Source organism: Oncorhynchus clarkii, chromosome 3 (assembly GCF_045791955.1).
Source record: "Oncorhynchus clarkii lewisi isolate Uvic-CL-2024 chromosome 3, UVic_Ocla_1.0, whole genome shotgun sequence".
Taxonomy (NCBI): domain Eukaryota; kingdom Metazoa; phylum Chordata; class Actinopteri; order Salmoniformes; family Salmonidae; genus Oncorhynchus; species Oncorhynchus clarkii.
Window position 1 is genome coordinate 9291158 of NC_092149.1, and position 16034 is coordinate 9307191.

The window sequence follows — 16034 nt, forward strand, 5'->3', positions numbered from 1 at the left end:
ACTTGACCTTTGCCCCCCGAGCCCGTTGGGGAGTTGTAACGATGAGACAAGATCTAAAAAGGGGCAGAAATAGGCTCAGGGTTGAGTGCTATATATATTTAGTCATGTTTTGGCAGTGACAGGGCATCAGCTGGGAATAACATAGCATTGTTTTAACAGAGAATGACACTGCAGCTTGGCAACGTGCTGTTATCAGCTCAGCTGGGGTGGGGTTGAGGTGAGGTGAGGTCAGAGTCCAAACCATCTCACTTGTCACTTCCTCCGTCTCAATAGACTTTCCTGGATCCCTCCTCTCCTGTCATCTCTCCGTTTTTTCAAAACCACAGAGGGAAACCTTACAAACACGTTTCCTCTCCTCGAATCCTTTCCTGGATTTCCTCTGGTGTTTTGAGAAAGCTATGAGGTGAGGAAGGGTTGAGAGGACACAAGGAAACGAGAAATCAAGGAAACATTATTGAGACGGAGCCACTCTACCTGATAACAACAACTTGCTAAAGATCTCTGAGGTCATCAGGCAGGGCTGTGTGATGTGTACAGTAGGTGGCCCTCTGATAACTCAGCTATTTCAAATATCCTTCTGTCTGCCCTGCCCCAGCTGTTTAGCAGTCAGGCATACATACAGTACATTACTGCGCTCAGATATGGCCTAGCTGTTAACTGCGTTTGTCCTCTCTGTTCTCTCTCTACAGCTGTTAACTGTGTTTGTCCTCTCTGTTCTCTCTACAGCTGTTAACTGTGTTTCTCCTCTGTTGTCTCTACAGCTGTTAACTGTGTTTCTCCTCTCTGTTCTCTCTACAGCTGTTAACTGTGTTTCTCCTCTCTGTTCTCTCTACAGCTGTTAACTGTGTTTGTCCTCTCTGCTGTCTCTACAGCTGTTAACTGTGTTTGTCCTCTCTGTTGTCTCTACAGCTGTTAACTGTGTTTGTCCTCTCTGTTGTCTCAACAGTTCTATGTGCTGAAAGAGTGGGCCAGATGACTAAGACGTACAGTGACATAGATGCTGTTACTCGTCTGCTTGAAGAGGTAAGAGAACCTGGTCTCTCACTTAGAGCACATTCATTTACAATGCTGTCTGTTTGGATAGTCAAATCTACCGTTCAGACATCTCTCTGCCAGGCCAAGTTAACCACATCATAGGACAAGTCAAACATTGTCATACAGTAGCAACTGTCTCCCTTTGACCTGATTCCTAGATCATGATGCATGATGCTCAGCCCCTCTAACCAGCCCCTCTGTCTCCCCTGCAGAAAGAACGGGACTTGGAGCTCGCCGCCCGCATCGGCCAGTCACTACTGAAGAAGAACAAAACCCTCAGTGAGAGAAATGAATTCCTGGAGGAGCAAGTGGAGCACATTCGAGAGGAGGTGTGTGTGGAGTGTGTGTACGTGTGCTCTTTTCTCTCTCAGAACCAGGAGAAGATGTGACATAATGTTGATATTTTATCTCTCTCCCCCATTTCTTACCCTCTATGTCCCCCTCTCCCTTCTCACCCTCTCTGTCTCCCTCTCTCATCTCTCTCCCTTCTCACCCTCTCTGCCTCCCTCTCTCATCTCTCTCCCTTCTCACCCTCTCTGTCTCCCTCCCTCATTTCTCTCTCTTCTGATCCTCTCTGTCTCCCTCTCTCATCTCTCTCCCTTCTCACCCTCTATGTCCCCCTCTCCCTTCTCACCCTCTCTGTCCCCCTCTCTTATCTCTCTCCCTTCTCACCCTCTCTGTCCCCCTCTCTCATCTCTCTCCCTTCTCACCCTCTCTGTCTCCCTCTCTCATCTCTCTCCCTTCTCATCCTCTCTGTCCCCCTCCCTCATCTCTCTCCCTTCTCATCCTCTCTGTCCCCCTCTCTCCCTCTGCAGGTTTCTCAGCTGCGCCATGATCTGTCTATGAAAGATGAGCTTCTCCAGTTCTACACTAGTGCAGCAGAGGAGAGTGAAGGAGATTCGTCCACCTGTACCCCGTGAGTCTGCTATCTGTCATCCCGACCTGTGAGATTAGCCTGGTTCCGATAACGGTTTGTGGTTTATAGCCAACTCCTATGGTTGTTGTTCTGCTAAAGGCAGCAACCGGACCTGTTCCACTCCACTCATCACATCCACGTTTTCCTCTTAAAGCAAAACTCCTTCATTTTGCCGTTGTCAGTAAACCCCCACTATGCCACTATGGTCTGTCGTAAGGTCTCTCTGCTCTTGTTCCTCCCACTTCTACTCTCCTTTTACAATGATATAACCTTTCAACTTAAAGGGCCAATGCAGCTGTTTTTATTTTCGATATCAAATCATATCTGGGTAACAATTGTGTACCTCACTGTAATTTTGTTTTCAATTAACAGTCAACTTAGCAAAGAACAATTTCTCAAGCAAGAATTTAGCTAGGACTGTCTGGGAGTGGTCTGAGTGGGGAGGGGGGACTGAAAACAAGCTGTTTTTGGGAGAGATGTTTGGAACTCTCGTATTGTTCTATTAACAAATGTAAAACTTCAACCCACCAAAACAGGCTGACATTTCATGCGGTCTTCTCTAACAGCTCTTACACTAAAAAGGCATTGTCATCATTTTCACAGTATTATTCCAACCTCAAAGTGTGGATATGTGTATATATTACACAGAAAGTCTAGTTTTTGGCTGCACTGGGCCTTTAAGCTCTTATTTCACTGGTCCCACAAGTCCATCCAAAGGGCAGGTACTTGATATGTTTTGTGGCTCCTGCTTAAGGACGGCTTCAAGGCTGTTTTCTTTAAGATGAATAAAGGCCTTTGATTTGTTTGTCCAGAAAATCCCCCTCTTCTCTCAGACAGAGGTACTGTGACCCTGTGTGACACTGAGGCAGCAGGCTGGGTTGGTTTGTTGTGTTCTCTCAGACAGAGGTACTGTGACCCTGTGTGACAGACTGAGGCAGCAGGCTGGGTTGGTTTGTTGTGTTCTCTCAGACAGAGGTACTGTGACCCTGTGTGACACTGAGGCAGCAGGCTGGGTTGGTTTGTTGTGTTCTCTGACAGAGGTACTGTGACCCTGTGTGACACTGAGGCAGCAGGCTGGGTTGGTTTGTTGTGTTCTCTCAGACAGAGGTACTGTGACCCTGTGTGACACTGAGGCAGCAGGCTGGGTTGGTTTGTTGTGTTCTCTGACAGAGGTACTGTGACCCTGTGTGACACTGAGGCAGCAGGCTGGGTTGGTTTGTTGTGTTCTCTGACAGAGGTACTGTGACACTGAGGCAGCAGGCTGGGTTGGTTTGTTGTGTTCTCTCAGACAGAGGTACTGTGACCCTGTGTGACACTGAGGCAGCAGGCTGGGTTGGTTTGTTGTGTTCTCTCAGACAGAGGTACTGTGACCCTGTGTGACACTGAGGCAGCAGGCTGGGTTGGTTTGTTGTGTTCTCTCTGACAGAGGTACTGTGACCCTGTGTGACACTGAGGCAGCAGGCTGGGTTGGTTTGTTGTGTTCTCTCAGACAGAGGTACTGTGACACTGAGGCAGCAGGCTGGGTTGGTTTGTTGTGTTCTCTCTGACAGAGGTACTGTGACCCTGTGTGACACTGAGGCATCAGGCTGGGTTGATTTGTTGTGTTCTCTGACAGAGGTACTGTGACCCTGTGTGACACTGAGGCAGCAGGCTGGGTTGGTTTGTTGTGTTCTCTCAGACAGAGGTACTGTGACCCTGTGTGACACTGAGGCAGCAGGCTGGGTTGGTTTGTTGTGTTCTCTCAGACAGAGGTACTGTGACCCTGTGTGACACTGAGGCAGCAGGCTGGGTTGGTTTGTTGTGTTCTCTGACAGAGGTACTGTGACCCTGTGTGACACTGAGGCAGCAGGCTGGGTTGGTTTGTTGTGTTCTCTCAGACAGAGGTACTGTGACCCTGTGTGACACTGAGGCAGCAGGCTGGGTTGGTTTGTTGTGTTCTCTCAGACAGAGGTACTGTGACCCTGTGTGACACTGAGGCAGCAGGCTGGGTTGGTTTGTTGTGTTCTCTCAGACAGAGGTACTGTGACCCTGTGTGACACTGAGGCAGCAGGCTGGGTTGGTTTGTTGTGTTCTCTCAGACAGAGGTACTGTGACACTGAGGCAGCAGGCTGGGTTGGTTTGTTGTGTTCTCTCAGACAGAGGTACTGTGACCCTGTGTGACACTGAGGCAGCAGGCTGGGTTGGTTTGTTGTGTTCTCTCAGACAGAGGTACTGTGACCCTGTGTGACACTGAGGCAGCAGGCTGGGTTGGTTTGTTGTGTTCTCTCAGACAGAGGTACTGTGACCCTTTGTGACACTGAGGCAGCAGGCTGGGTTGGTTTGTTGTGTTCTCTCAGACAGAGGTACTGTGACCCTGTGTGACAGACTGAGGCAGCAGGCTGGGTTGGTTTGTTGTGTTCTCTGACAGAGGTACTGTGACCCTGTGTGACACTGAGGCAGCAGGCTGGGTTGGTTTGTTGTGTTCTCTCAGACAGAGGTACTGTGACCCTGTGTGACACTGAGGCAGCAGGCTGGGTTGGTTTGTTGTGTTCTCTCAGACAGAGGTACTGTGACACTGAGGCAGCAGGCTGGGTTGGTTTGTTGTGTTCTCTCTGACAGAGGTACTGTGACCCTGTGTGACACTGAGGCAGCAGGCTGGGTTGGTTTGTTGTGTTCTCTCAGACAGAGGTACTGTGACACTGTGTGACACTGAGGCAGCAGGCTGGGTTGGTTTGTTGTGTTCTCTCAGACAGAGGTACTGTGACACTGAGGCAGCAGGCTGGGTTGGTTTGTTGTGTTCTCTCAGACAGAGGTACTGTGACCCTGTGTGACACTGAGGCAGCAGGCTGGGGTTGGTTTGTTGTGTTCTCTCAGACAGAGGTACTGTGACCCTGTGTGACACTGAGGCAGCAGGCTGGGTTGGTTTGTTGTGTTCTCTGACAGAGGTACTGTGACCCTGTGTGACACTGAGGCAGCAGGCTGGGTTGGTTTGTTGTGTTCTCTCAGACAGAGGTACTGTGACCCTGTGTGACACTGAGGCAGCAGGCTGGGTTGGTTTGTTGTGTTCTCTCAGACAGAGGTACTGTGACCCTGTGTGACACTGAGGCAGCAGGCTGGGTTGGTTTGTTGTGTTCTCTGACAGAGGTACTGTGACACTGAGGCAGCAGGCTGGGTTGGTTTGTTGTGTTCTCTCAGACAGAGGTACTGTGACCCTGTGTGACACTGAGGCAGCAGGCTGGGTTGGTTTGTTGTGTTCTCTCAGACAGAGGTACTGTGACCCTGTGTGACACTGAGGCAGCAGGCTGGGTTGGTTTGTTGTGTTCTCTCAGACAGAGGTACTGTGACCCTGTGTGACACTGAGGCAGCAGGCTGGGTTGGTTTGTTGTGTTCTCTCAGACAGAGGTACTGTGACCCTGTGTGACACTGAGGCAGCAGGCTGGGTTGGTTTGTTGTGTTCTCTCAGACAGAGGTACTGTGACCCTGTGTGACACTGAGGCAGCAGGCTGGGTTGGTTTGTTGTGTTCTCTCAGACAGAGGTACTGTGACCCTGTGTGACACTGAGGCAGCAGGCTGGGTTGGTTTGTTGTGTTCTCTCAGACAGAGGTACTGTGACCCTGTGTGACAGACTGAGGCAGCAGGCTGGGTTGGTTTGTTGTGTTCTCTCAGACAGAGGTACTGTGACCCTGTGTGACACTGAGGCAGCAGGCTGGGTTGGTTTGTTGTGTTCTCTCAGACAGAGGTACTGTGACACTGAGGCAGCAGGCTGGGTTGGTTTGTTGTGTTCTCTCAGACAGAGGTACTGTGACCCTGTGTGACACTGAGGCAGCAGGCTGGGTTGGTTTGTTGTGTTCTCTCAGACAGAGGTACTGTGACCCTGTGTGACACTGAGGCAGCAGGCTGGGTTGGTTTGTTGTGTTCTCTGACAGAGGTACTGTGACCCTGTGTGACAGACTGAGGCAGCAGGCTGGGTTGGTTTGTTGTGTTCTCTCAGACAGAGGTACTGTGACCCTGTGTGACACTGAGGCAGCAGGCTGGGTTGGTTTGTTGTGTTCTCTGACAGAGGTACTGTGACACTGAGGCAGCAGGCTGGGTTGGTTTGTTGTGTTCTCTCTGACAGAGGTACTGTGACCCTGTGTGACACTGAGGCATCAGGCTGGGTTGATTTGTTGTGTTCTCTGACAGAGGTACTGTGACCCTGTGTGACACTGAGGCAGCAGGCTGGGTTGGTTTGTTGTGTTCTCTCAGACAGAGGTACTGTGACCCTGTGTGACACTGAGGCAGCAGGCTGGGTTGGTTTGTTGTGTTCTCTCAGACAGAGGTACTGTGACCCTGTGTGACACTGAGGCAGCAGGCTGGGTTGGTTTGTTGTGTTCTCTGACAGAGGTACTGTGACCCTGTGTGACACTGAGGCAGCAGGCTGGGTTGGTTTGTTGTGTTCTCTCAGACAGAGGTACTGTGACCCTGTGTGACACTGAGGCAGCAGGCTGGGTTGGTTTGTTGTGTTCTCTCAGACAGAGGTACTGTGACCCTGTGTGACACTGAGGCAGCAGGCTGGGTTGGTTTGTTGTGTTCTCTCAGACAGAGGTACTGTGACCCTGTGTGACACTGAGGCAGCAGGCTGGGTTGGTTTGTTGTGTTCTCTCAGACAGAGGTACTGTGACACTGAGGCAGCAGGCTGGGTTGGTTTGTTGTGTTCTCTCAGACAGAGGTACTGTGACCCTGTGTGACACTGAGGCAGCAGGCTGGGTTGGTTTGTTGTGTTCTCTCAGACAGAGGTACTGTGACCCTGTGTGACACTGAGGCAGCAGGCTGGGTTGGTTTGTTGTGTTCTCTCAGGCTGGGTTGGTTTGTTGTGTTCTCTCAGACAGAGGTACTGTGACCCTTTGTGACACTGAGGCAGCAGGCTGGGTTGGTTTGTTGTGTTCTCTCAGACAGAGGTACTGTGACCCTGTGTGACAGACTGAGGCAGCAGGCTGGGTTGGTTTGTTGTGTTCTCTGACAGAGGTACTGTGACCCTGTGTGACACTGAGGCAGCAGGCTGGGTTGGTTTGTTGTGTTCTCTCAGACAGAGGTACTGTGACCCTGTGTGACACTGAGGCAGCAGGCTGGGTTGGTTTGTTGTGTTCTCTCAGACAGAGGTACTGTGACACTGAGGCAGCAGGCTGGGTTGGTTTGTTGTGTTCTCTCTGACAGAGGTACTGTGACCCTGTGTGACACTGAGGCAGCAGGCTGGGTTGGTTTGTTGTGTTCTCTCAGACAGAGGTACTGTGACACTGTGTGACACTGAGGCAGCAGGCTGGGTTGGTTTGTTGTGTTCTCTCAGACAGAGGTACTGTGACACTGAGGCAGCAGGCTGGGTTGGTTTGTTGTGTTCTCTCAGACAGAGGTACTGTGACCCTGTGTGACACTGAGGCAGCAGGCTGGGGTTGGTTTGTTGTGTTCTCTCAGACAGAGGTACTGTGACCCTGTGTGACACTGAGGCAGCAGGCTGGGTTGGTTTGTTGTGTTCTCTGACAGAGGTACTGTGACCCTGTGTGACACTGATGCAGCAGGCTGGGTTGGTTTGTTGTGTTCTCTCAGACAGAGGTACTGTGACCCTGTGTGACACTGAGGCAGCAGGCTGGGTTGGTTTGTTGTGTTCTCTCAGACAGAGGTACTGTGACCCTGTGTGACACTGAGGCAGCAGGCTGGGTTGGTTTGTTGTGTTCTCTGACAGAGGTACTGTGACACTGAGGCAGCAGGCTGGGTTGGTTTGTTGTGTTCTCTCAGACAGAGGTACTGTGACCCTGTGTGACACTGAGGCAGCAGGCTGGGTTGGTTTGTTGTGTTCTCTCAGACAGAGGTACTGTGACCCTGTGTGACACTGAGGCAGCAGGCTGGGTTGGTTTGTTGTGTTCTCTCAGACAGAGGTACTGTGACCCTGTGTGACACTGAGGCAGCAGGCTGGGTTGGTTTGTTGTGTTCTCTCAGACAGAGGTACTGTGACCCTGTGTGACACTGAGGCAGCAGGCTGGGTTGGTTTGTTGTGTTCTCTCAGACAGAGGTACTGTGACCCTGTGTGACACTGAGGCAGCAGGCTGGGTTGGTTTGTTGTGTTCTCTCAGACAGAGGTACTGTGACCCTGTGTGACACTGAGGCAGCAGGCTGGGTTGGTTTGTTGTGTTCTCTCAGACAGAGGTACTGTGACCCTGTGTGACAGACTGAGGCAGCAGGCTGGGTTGGTTTGTTGTGTTCTCTCAGACAGAGGTACTGTGACCCTGTGTGACACTGAGGCAGCAGGCTGGGTTGGTTTGTTGTGTTCTCTCAGACAGAGGTACTGTGACACTGAGGCAGCAGGCTGGGTTGGTTTGTTGTGTTCTCTCAGACAGAGGTACTGTGACCCTGTGTGACACTGAGGCAGCAGGCTGGGTTGGTTTGTTGTGTTCTCTCAGACAGAGGTACTGTGACCCTGTGTGACACTGAGGCAGCAGGCTGGGTTGGTTTGTTGTGTTCTCTGACAGAGGTACTGTGACCCTGTGTGACAGACTGAGGCAGCAGGCTGGGTTGGTTTGTTGTGTTCTCTCAGACAGAGGTACTGTGACCCTGTGTGACACTGAGGCAGCAGGCTGGGTTGGTTTGTTGTGTTCTCTGACAGAGGTACTGTGACACTGAGGCAGCAGGCTGGGTTGGTTTGTTGTGTTCTCTCAGGGGGAAAATACAGACAAACTGACCTGTTTCTCTTACCCCTCAAACACAGAGCGGTTGGGTGAAAACCAGGACCGTGGCATTCCCATTAGTGTCTTAATGGCAGACACTACCAGGTGTCCTGTTACACTGGTGGTAAAACATTGATTGACTGTTCCATCTATCCTTGTTGTCTAAATTATGCAGAAGGTTCCAGTCTGGTCTGTATATGGTGTTGAACCCCTCTGCCAGCTCTGCCCAGTCATTGTAAAGTCTTCGAAAGCCAAGTGAACAAACAGATCACTGACCATCTCGAATCCCACCGTACCTTCTCCAATATGCAATCTGGTTTTCGTGCTGGTCAGGGGCGCACCTCAGCCACGCTCATCGTCCTAAACGATATCATAACCACCATCGATAAAAGACAGTACTGTGCAGCCGTCTTCATCGACCTGGCCAAGGCTTTCGACTCTGTCAATCACCGTATTCTTATCAGCAGACTCAACAGCCTTGGTATCTCAAGGCCCTCTGGCAGTCTCTATGGGGGTGCCACAGGGTTCAATTCTCAGGCCGACTTTTTTCTCTGTATATATCAATGATGTCGCTCTTGCTGTGGATGATTCTTTGATCCACCTCTACGCAGACGACACCATTCTGTATACATCTGGCCTTTCTTTGGACACTGTGTTAACAACCCTCCAAACGAGCTTCAACGCCATACAACACTCCTTCCGTGGCCTCCAACTGCTCTTAAACACTAGTAAAACTAAATGCATGCTGTTCAACTATAAATACCTAGGTGTCTGGATAGACTGTAAACTCTCCTTTCAGACTCATATTAAGCATCATTAAGCATCATTGTGGCGCAGGGTAGCCTAGTGGTTAGAGTGTTGGACTAGTAACCGAAAGGTTGCAAGTTCAAATCCCGAGCTGACAAGGTACAAATCGTTCTGCCCCTGAACAGGCGAATGATGCTTAATATGAGTCTGAAAGGAGAGTTTACAGTCTAGCCAGACACCTAGGTATTTATAGTTGTCCACTAGGCCGTCATTGAAAATAAGAATTTGTTCTTAACTGACTTGCCTAGTTAAATAAAGATAAAATAAAATCTCCAATCCAAAGTTGAATCTAGAATCGGCTTCCTCTTTCGCAACAAAGCATCCTTCACTCATGCTGCCAAACTTACCTTCGTAAAACTGACTATCCTGCCGATCCTTGACTTCGGCGATGTCATTTACAAAATAGCCTCCAACACTCTACTCAGCAAATTGGATGCAGTCTATCACAGTGCCATCCGTTTTGTCACCAAAGCCCCATATACTACCCACCACTGCGACCTGTATGCTCTCGTTGGCTGGCCCTCACTACATATTCGTCACCAAACCCATTGGCTCCAGGTCATCTATAAGTCTTTGCTAGGTAAAGCTCCGCCTTATCTCAGCTCACTGGTCACCATAGCAACACCCACCCGTAGCAAGCACTCCAGCAGGTATATTTCACTGGTCACCCCCAAAGCCAACACTTCCTTTGGTCGCCTTTCCTTCCAGTTCTCTGCTGCCAATGACTGGAACGAATTGCAAAAATCACTGAATTTGGAGACTTATCTCCCTCACTAACTTCAAACATCAGCTGTCAGAGCAGCTTACTGATCGCTGCATCTGTACACATCCCATCTGTACACAGCCCATCTGTAAATAGCCCATCTGTACACAGCCCATCTGTACACAGCCCATCTGTAAATAGCCCACCTGTACACAGCCCATCTGTAAATAGCCCATCTGTAAATAGACCCATCTGTAAATAGCCCATCCAACCAACTACTTACCTCATCCCCATATTTTTTTGTATCTTTTTTTTCTGCTCTTTTGCACAAAAGTATTTCTACTTGCACATCTATCACTCGTGTTAATTGCTAAATTGTAATTACTTTGCCAGTATGGCCTATTTATTGCCTTACCTCCTTACTTAATATGCACACACTGTATACAGATTTTCCATTGTGTTATTGACTGTACGTTTGTTTATTCCAGGTGTAACTCTGTTGTTTTTGTCGCACTGCTTTGCTTTATCTTGGCCAGGTTGCAGTTGTAAATGAGAACTTGTTCTCAACTAGCCTACCTGGTTAAATAAAGGTGAAATAAATTAAAAAATTATCCTTTGGTGGATTTGATTCCCTGTTTTTACAAATCTCTGTCCCAAATGGCAACCTAGTCCCTATGTAGTCCACTACCTTTTACCAGGGCTCATAGGGCTCTGGTCAAACATAGTGCACAACATGTTGAACTACGGGCCCTGGTGGTCAAAAGTAGTTCACTTCGTAGAGAATAGGATGCCATTTGGGACGAAGCCTATGTCTCTTGTCACTTACTGACCAGTCACTGTGTCTCGTCCACACAGCATCCGCCACAATGACTCCACACTGTCGGTGCCAAGATACTTCCCCCTGGACTCACTGCAGAAGAAACTCAAAGACCTGGAGGCAGAGAACATCTCTCTCAGATCAGAGGTAAAGTCATGTCGCTAACTAAACCTGTGTGTAGTTCTATGGTCATGCTGACCATACTGTGAAGGAGAGGTCAGATATTAATTTCATTGCTTTGGGGACCGAGTATTTTCATAGTAAACCAGAGGTACCAGTGATAATAGGACTGGAATAAGTACTGCTGCCAATACTTTACACCCAGCTCTCCTGCTGTGTGATGATGATGATGATGTGTGGCTGCATCCTGTCATCCCCCACCAGGCCAGTCACCTGGAGACGGAGACAGAGGAGTACGAGGAGAAGGAGCAGCAGCTGGTCAACGACGTCGTCAAAGAGCTGAGTGAGTAACATACACACACACACACTTACACACACACGGCTCAGGTCTCACCTCCTCTGTCCCCTAGGCCCTCTGAGAGAAAGCAAAACAGGGCAGTGTTTCATTCCAATAAGGATGTTCCCTCTGCCCTTGTTCACTCCCCTTCACACTTCTGATAGGACTGGATGTGTGAGAGCCATATGAGGAGAACTAGGTGGAGATATTACTAACACCTAGCTAGGCCGTTAACATCATGTATCACTGGAGCTACATTTAAGTGTTGCTATGGAGGAGGTCTATGAGAGGTCAACAACACTGATTCATGGTGGATGCTCATTGCTCATGTCATTTATTTCGCCCGTCCCGTGTACCCACTAGGAGATGCCAACCACCAGATGTCCACCCTGGCGGAGGAGCTGGCGAGGAAGACGGACGACGGGTCTCGCCAGCAGGAGGAGATCACACACCTCCTGTCCCAGATCGTAGACCTGCAGAAGAAGTCCAAGTCTGTGAGTGGCCAGGCCAGTAATGACCCAGACTGCCTGCCACGGTCCAGGCCAATGGACACGTTCCAGGTCGCCTTTCTTACAGTCCCGCTCTGCAGATTCTTCTGATGTCACAACGCCTGGAGAAGTAGAACCATATTCATAATATAGACATCTTCAGAAAGGCACAGCTGCAAAGACGCCGACCTGGAACACAACTAGTCTGTTATAGCTGTTGTCAGTGTGTCGATGATGATGTGTGTGAGCTTATAGCCCTAAGGGACTAACAGTCACGTCTGTTCCACAGTATGCAGTGGAAAACCAAGAGCTCACCCAGCATCTAGGGGCTGCCAAAGATGCCCAGCGCCAGCTCACTGCTGAGGTACAGTAAGGCCTCATTAATCAATTACCAAGAGGACAATAAGCACTGCCTAACGAGACCCAATTACCACGCTAGGGATGTTTTCCATTATGCCAGGGGTGTCAAACTCATTCCATGGAGGGCCTAGTGTCTGCTGGTTTTTGGTGTTTCCTTTCAATTCAGACCTAGACAACCAGGTGAGGGGAGTTCCTTACTAATTACTGACCCTAATTCATCAATCAAGTACAAGGGAGGAGTGAAAACATGCAGCCACTCGGCCCTCCATGGAATGAGTCTAGTGGAAGTTGGGTTATATAATTCAATACAATCTCTAACCATATTTAAATAGAATCGTGTTTGGTGTCCCACTGATGCTTCAACACCATATGATTATCATTTACATTATTTACAACAATTGTGATATTGTCCATATAGTTTTCTGATAATCTCCTTGCTCGTCTTCTCTTGCGCTTTCTTTTCCCTCTCCTCTCCTCTCTCCCCTCTCTCTCCCCTCTCTCTCCCCTCTCTCTCCCCTCTCTCTCCACTCTACTCTACTCTACTCTCACCTCTCTCTCCCCTCGTCTAGCTGAGGGAGTTGGAGGATAAGTATGCAGAGTGTATGGAGATGCTCCATGAGGCCCAGGAAGAGCTGAAGAACCTCCGGAATAAATCACTACCTCTCAGTACACCCCGACGCTTCCACTCCCTGGGCCTGTTCCCTATGGTGAGACACACATACACAGGGGTCAGAGTAATAAATCACTACCTCTCAGTACACCTCAACCCTTCCTGTTCTCTATGGACAGACTAGAGGGAGGGAGCATGAGAGAGGAGGGAGGGAGGGAGCATGAGGAGGGAAGGAGGGAGCATGAGAGAGGAGGGAGGGAGGGAGCATGGGGAGGGAGCATGAGAGAGGAGAGAGGGATAGAGAATGAGAGAGGAGGGGGGGGGGCATGAGGAGGGAGCATGAGAGAGGAGAGAGGGATAGAGTATGAGAGAGGAGGGGGGAGGGAGCATGAGGAGGGAAGGAGTGAGCATGAGGAGGGAAGAACAGATTGAAGCAGAGTGGAATGGAGAGAGGGCTGTAACTGGTATAGAGGGGAAATGGATTTCCTTTCATCAGGTTTTGTTTTCAACCCCATTCCTCAGGTGTCAGATGTTAACAGCATTGTTTATGCCGAGGGGGTGAGTGGACAACTTGTCTATTGCATCTCTGACTGCTTGATGTGTTGCCACTCACCACCAGTGAGGAGCAGGGAGGTAACCCTAATGCCCTGGCCACGACGTAACTCCCCAGCCCCAGAACTGTGATGTAAATGTAATGTAGAGAGAGGTAGACACCTTATCTGTATTAGCATCTAGCTGTAGTGAATGTGGTCTGTGGGGAGAAGGAGATGGCTGGTATTGACCCTGTAGAGAGAAGTAATGTTTTGAGGTGTTTACAGTAGGATTAACAGGCTGGGTTAGTTCCCATGTAACCCTGTTACTTCCGTGTGATGGATCCTGTCTTGTTTTGTTTGTCCAGAATCCATTGGCTGATTTTTGGGGCCCAGAAGATTCTCTAACAAATTAACCCAATTCAGTCACATAGTCTCTCTAGAACATGGGTCTCCAACTCTGTTCCTGGAGAGATACCCTCCTGTAGGTTTTCACTCCAACCCTGTTCCTGGAGAGATACCCTCCTGTAGGTTTTCACTCCAACCCTGTTCCTGGAGAGATACCCTCCTGTAGGTTTTCACTCCAACCCTGTTCCTGGAGAGATACCCTCCTGTAGGTTTAACTCCATCAGTTTGGCATTAGGGTTTACAATGTCAGTTTGGCATTAGGGTTTACAATGTCAGTTTGGCCTTAGGGTTTACAATGTCAGTTTGGCATTAGGGTTTACAACGTCACTCTGGCATTAGGGTTTACAATGTCAGTTTGGCCTTAGGGTTTACAATGTCAGTTTGGCATTAGGGTTTACAACGTCAGTTTGGCATTAGGGTTTACAACGTTAGTTTGGCATTAGGGTTTACAATGTCAGTTTGGCCTTAGGGTTTACAATGTCAGTTTGGCATTAGGGTTTATTTACAATGTCACTTTGGCATTAGGGTTTATTTACCATGTCACTTTGGCATTAGGGTTTATTTACCATGTCACTTTGGCATTAGGGTTTATTTACCATGTCACTTTGGCATTAGGGTTTATTTATTCACTTTGGCATTAGGGTTTATTTACAATGTCACTTTGGCATTAGGGTTTATTTACAATGTCACTTTGGCATTAGGGTTTATTTACAATGTCACTTTGGCATTAGGGTTTATTTACAACGTCACTGCCTTATCAGCGTGTTGTCCTAGCGTGTCGTCCTAGCGTGTTGTCCTAGCTTAAACATCTCCCGGACACAAAAAAGTAGCTAGAAATATGGTGATCAGAGGTTATTTTTAATGAGTGCATTACGTGAGTGTTTAGTTTGCATCAACTACCTTCACTTAAACTACTGCAAAGGTTTTGCCTGCCAACTTTTGTTTTGAATCGTGACATTCTGGCATGTCTGCCTTGTGATTTGTTGGGAGAGTTGTCTGTCTGAAGAGGACACCCCCCTTTTCAACGTTACCAAGAGAATCTTTATTAATCACAGTCCCTAGGTCTGGGACTTCAGAGACTAGTCACATAGTACTCATCATCATTACTAGTATTATTATTGTCTGTCCTCCCAGGACTCTCTAGCTGCTGAGATTGAGGGCACCATGAGGAAGGGGCTGGCTATGGATGACCCGGAAGTGGAAGAGCAGAAGTAGGCCCTCATTCAATACCAATATCTACTGAAGTACATCTAACCCCATTTTAGAGCTATGCTGATATTGTGTGTGTGTGTGTGTGGTATGTGTGTGTCTATGGTATGTGTGTGTGGTATGTGTGTATGGTATGTGTGTGTGTAGGTTGCACCCCAAGCGTGTGTTTGAGACTGTGAAAAACGTTAACCTGATGCGTCAGCGCTCCTCTCTGGCCCCGTCTCCCATGAACATCCCCGGCTCCAACCGGTCGTCCTGTCTGAACTCTGGCCGCTCCAGCTGCCTGTCCACGCCCCGCTCCAGCCTGTACGGAGGAGATATGGGGAGCATCCTCATAGACAACCACACCAACAGCTTCATACTGGAGACGCCTGACCACAGGTACTGGGACTGAGACATGACTCTACTCGCTGGCTGGCTCTCTTTCACTTTGAATATGAAATCTCTCTCTCTCTCCTCTCTCCTCTCTCCTCTCTCTGTCTCTCTGTCTGTGTCTGTCTGTCTGTCTGTCTGTCTGTCTGTCTGTCTGTCTGTCTGTCTGTCTGTCTGTCTGTCTGTGTGTCTGTGTACTTGATCAAGTAAAGTTCTGGCTGGAACAACAGGTCAGAGGTCGTCCCATCCATGTAGTTGTCCAGTAAAGTCTATCAGAGTGTTAACAAGACGGTTTCCTGAATGCATATCTGCTATCATTGTAATTTGCTGGCTCTACAACAACACCACTGACAGCAATATCCATGGCTTTGCTGTGTAAACCAAGAGGGAAAGGAAGAAGTTTGTCTTTACTAGTTCCCATAGCAACCACGGTACAATAAAGCCAAACAGTAGTTTCTCCTGTAACAACTGATTATGTTGTGGCCCTGCACATAATGCTAGGAAAGTCAAAACGTCTTGTGTTGACGTCAAATGACCATTGGTGGTTTTTGTTATTAGTTTTGACAACCGCAAATAACAGTTGACTCTTTTTGTTGATGTCATCAGCCAGTCTTGTTGCTATTCACGTTGTTATGTACAGGACCAGTG

The 16034-nt window shown here is 48.9% G+C and overlaps 1 protein-coding gene across 3 annotated transcripts in view; it reads left to right on the forward strand.

The window, feature by feature from the left end:
* The window catches only part of LOC139387478 (trafficking kinesin-binding protein 1-like), a 68325-nt gene that overhangs the window by 42823 nt on the left and 9468 nt on the right, over positions 1-16034 (forward strand). For 2 of the 3 annotated variants that reach the window (XM_071133736.1, XM_071133719.1), the window contains exons 3-13: positions 947-1023; positions 1248-1364; positions 1851-1951; positions 10991-11099; positions 11337-11415; positions 11773-11903; positions 12187-12261; positions 12827-12964; positions 13390-13425; positions 14940-15016; positions 15162-15395. In XM_071133736.1, coding sequence (XP_070989837.1) covers positions 973-1023; positions 1248-1364; positions 1851-1951; positions 10991-11099; positions 11337-11415; positions 11773-11903; positions 12187-12261; positions 12827-12964; positions 13390-13425; positions 14940-15016; positions 15162-15395 — 1148 coding nt within the window. In that variant the 5' untranslated portion in view covers positions 947-972. The remainder of the gene's footprint in view (positions 1-946; positions 1024-1247; positions 1365-1850; positions 1952-10990; positions 11100-11336; positions 11416-11772; positions 11904-12186; positions 12262-12826; positions 12965-13389; positions 13426-14939; positions 15017-15161; positions 15396-16034) is intronic. The other variant, XM_071133728.1, reaches the window with a different exon arrangement.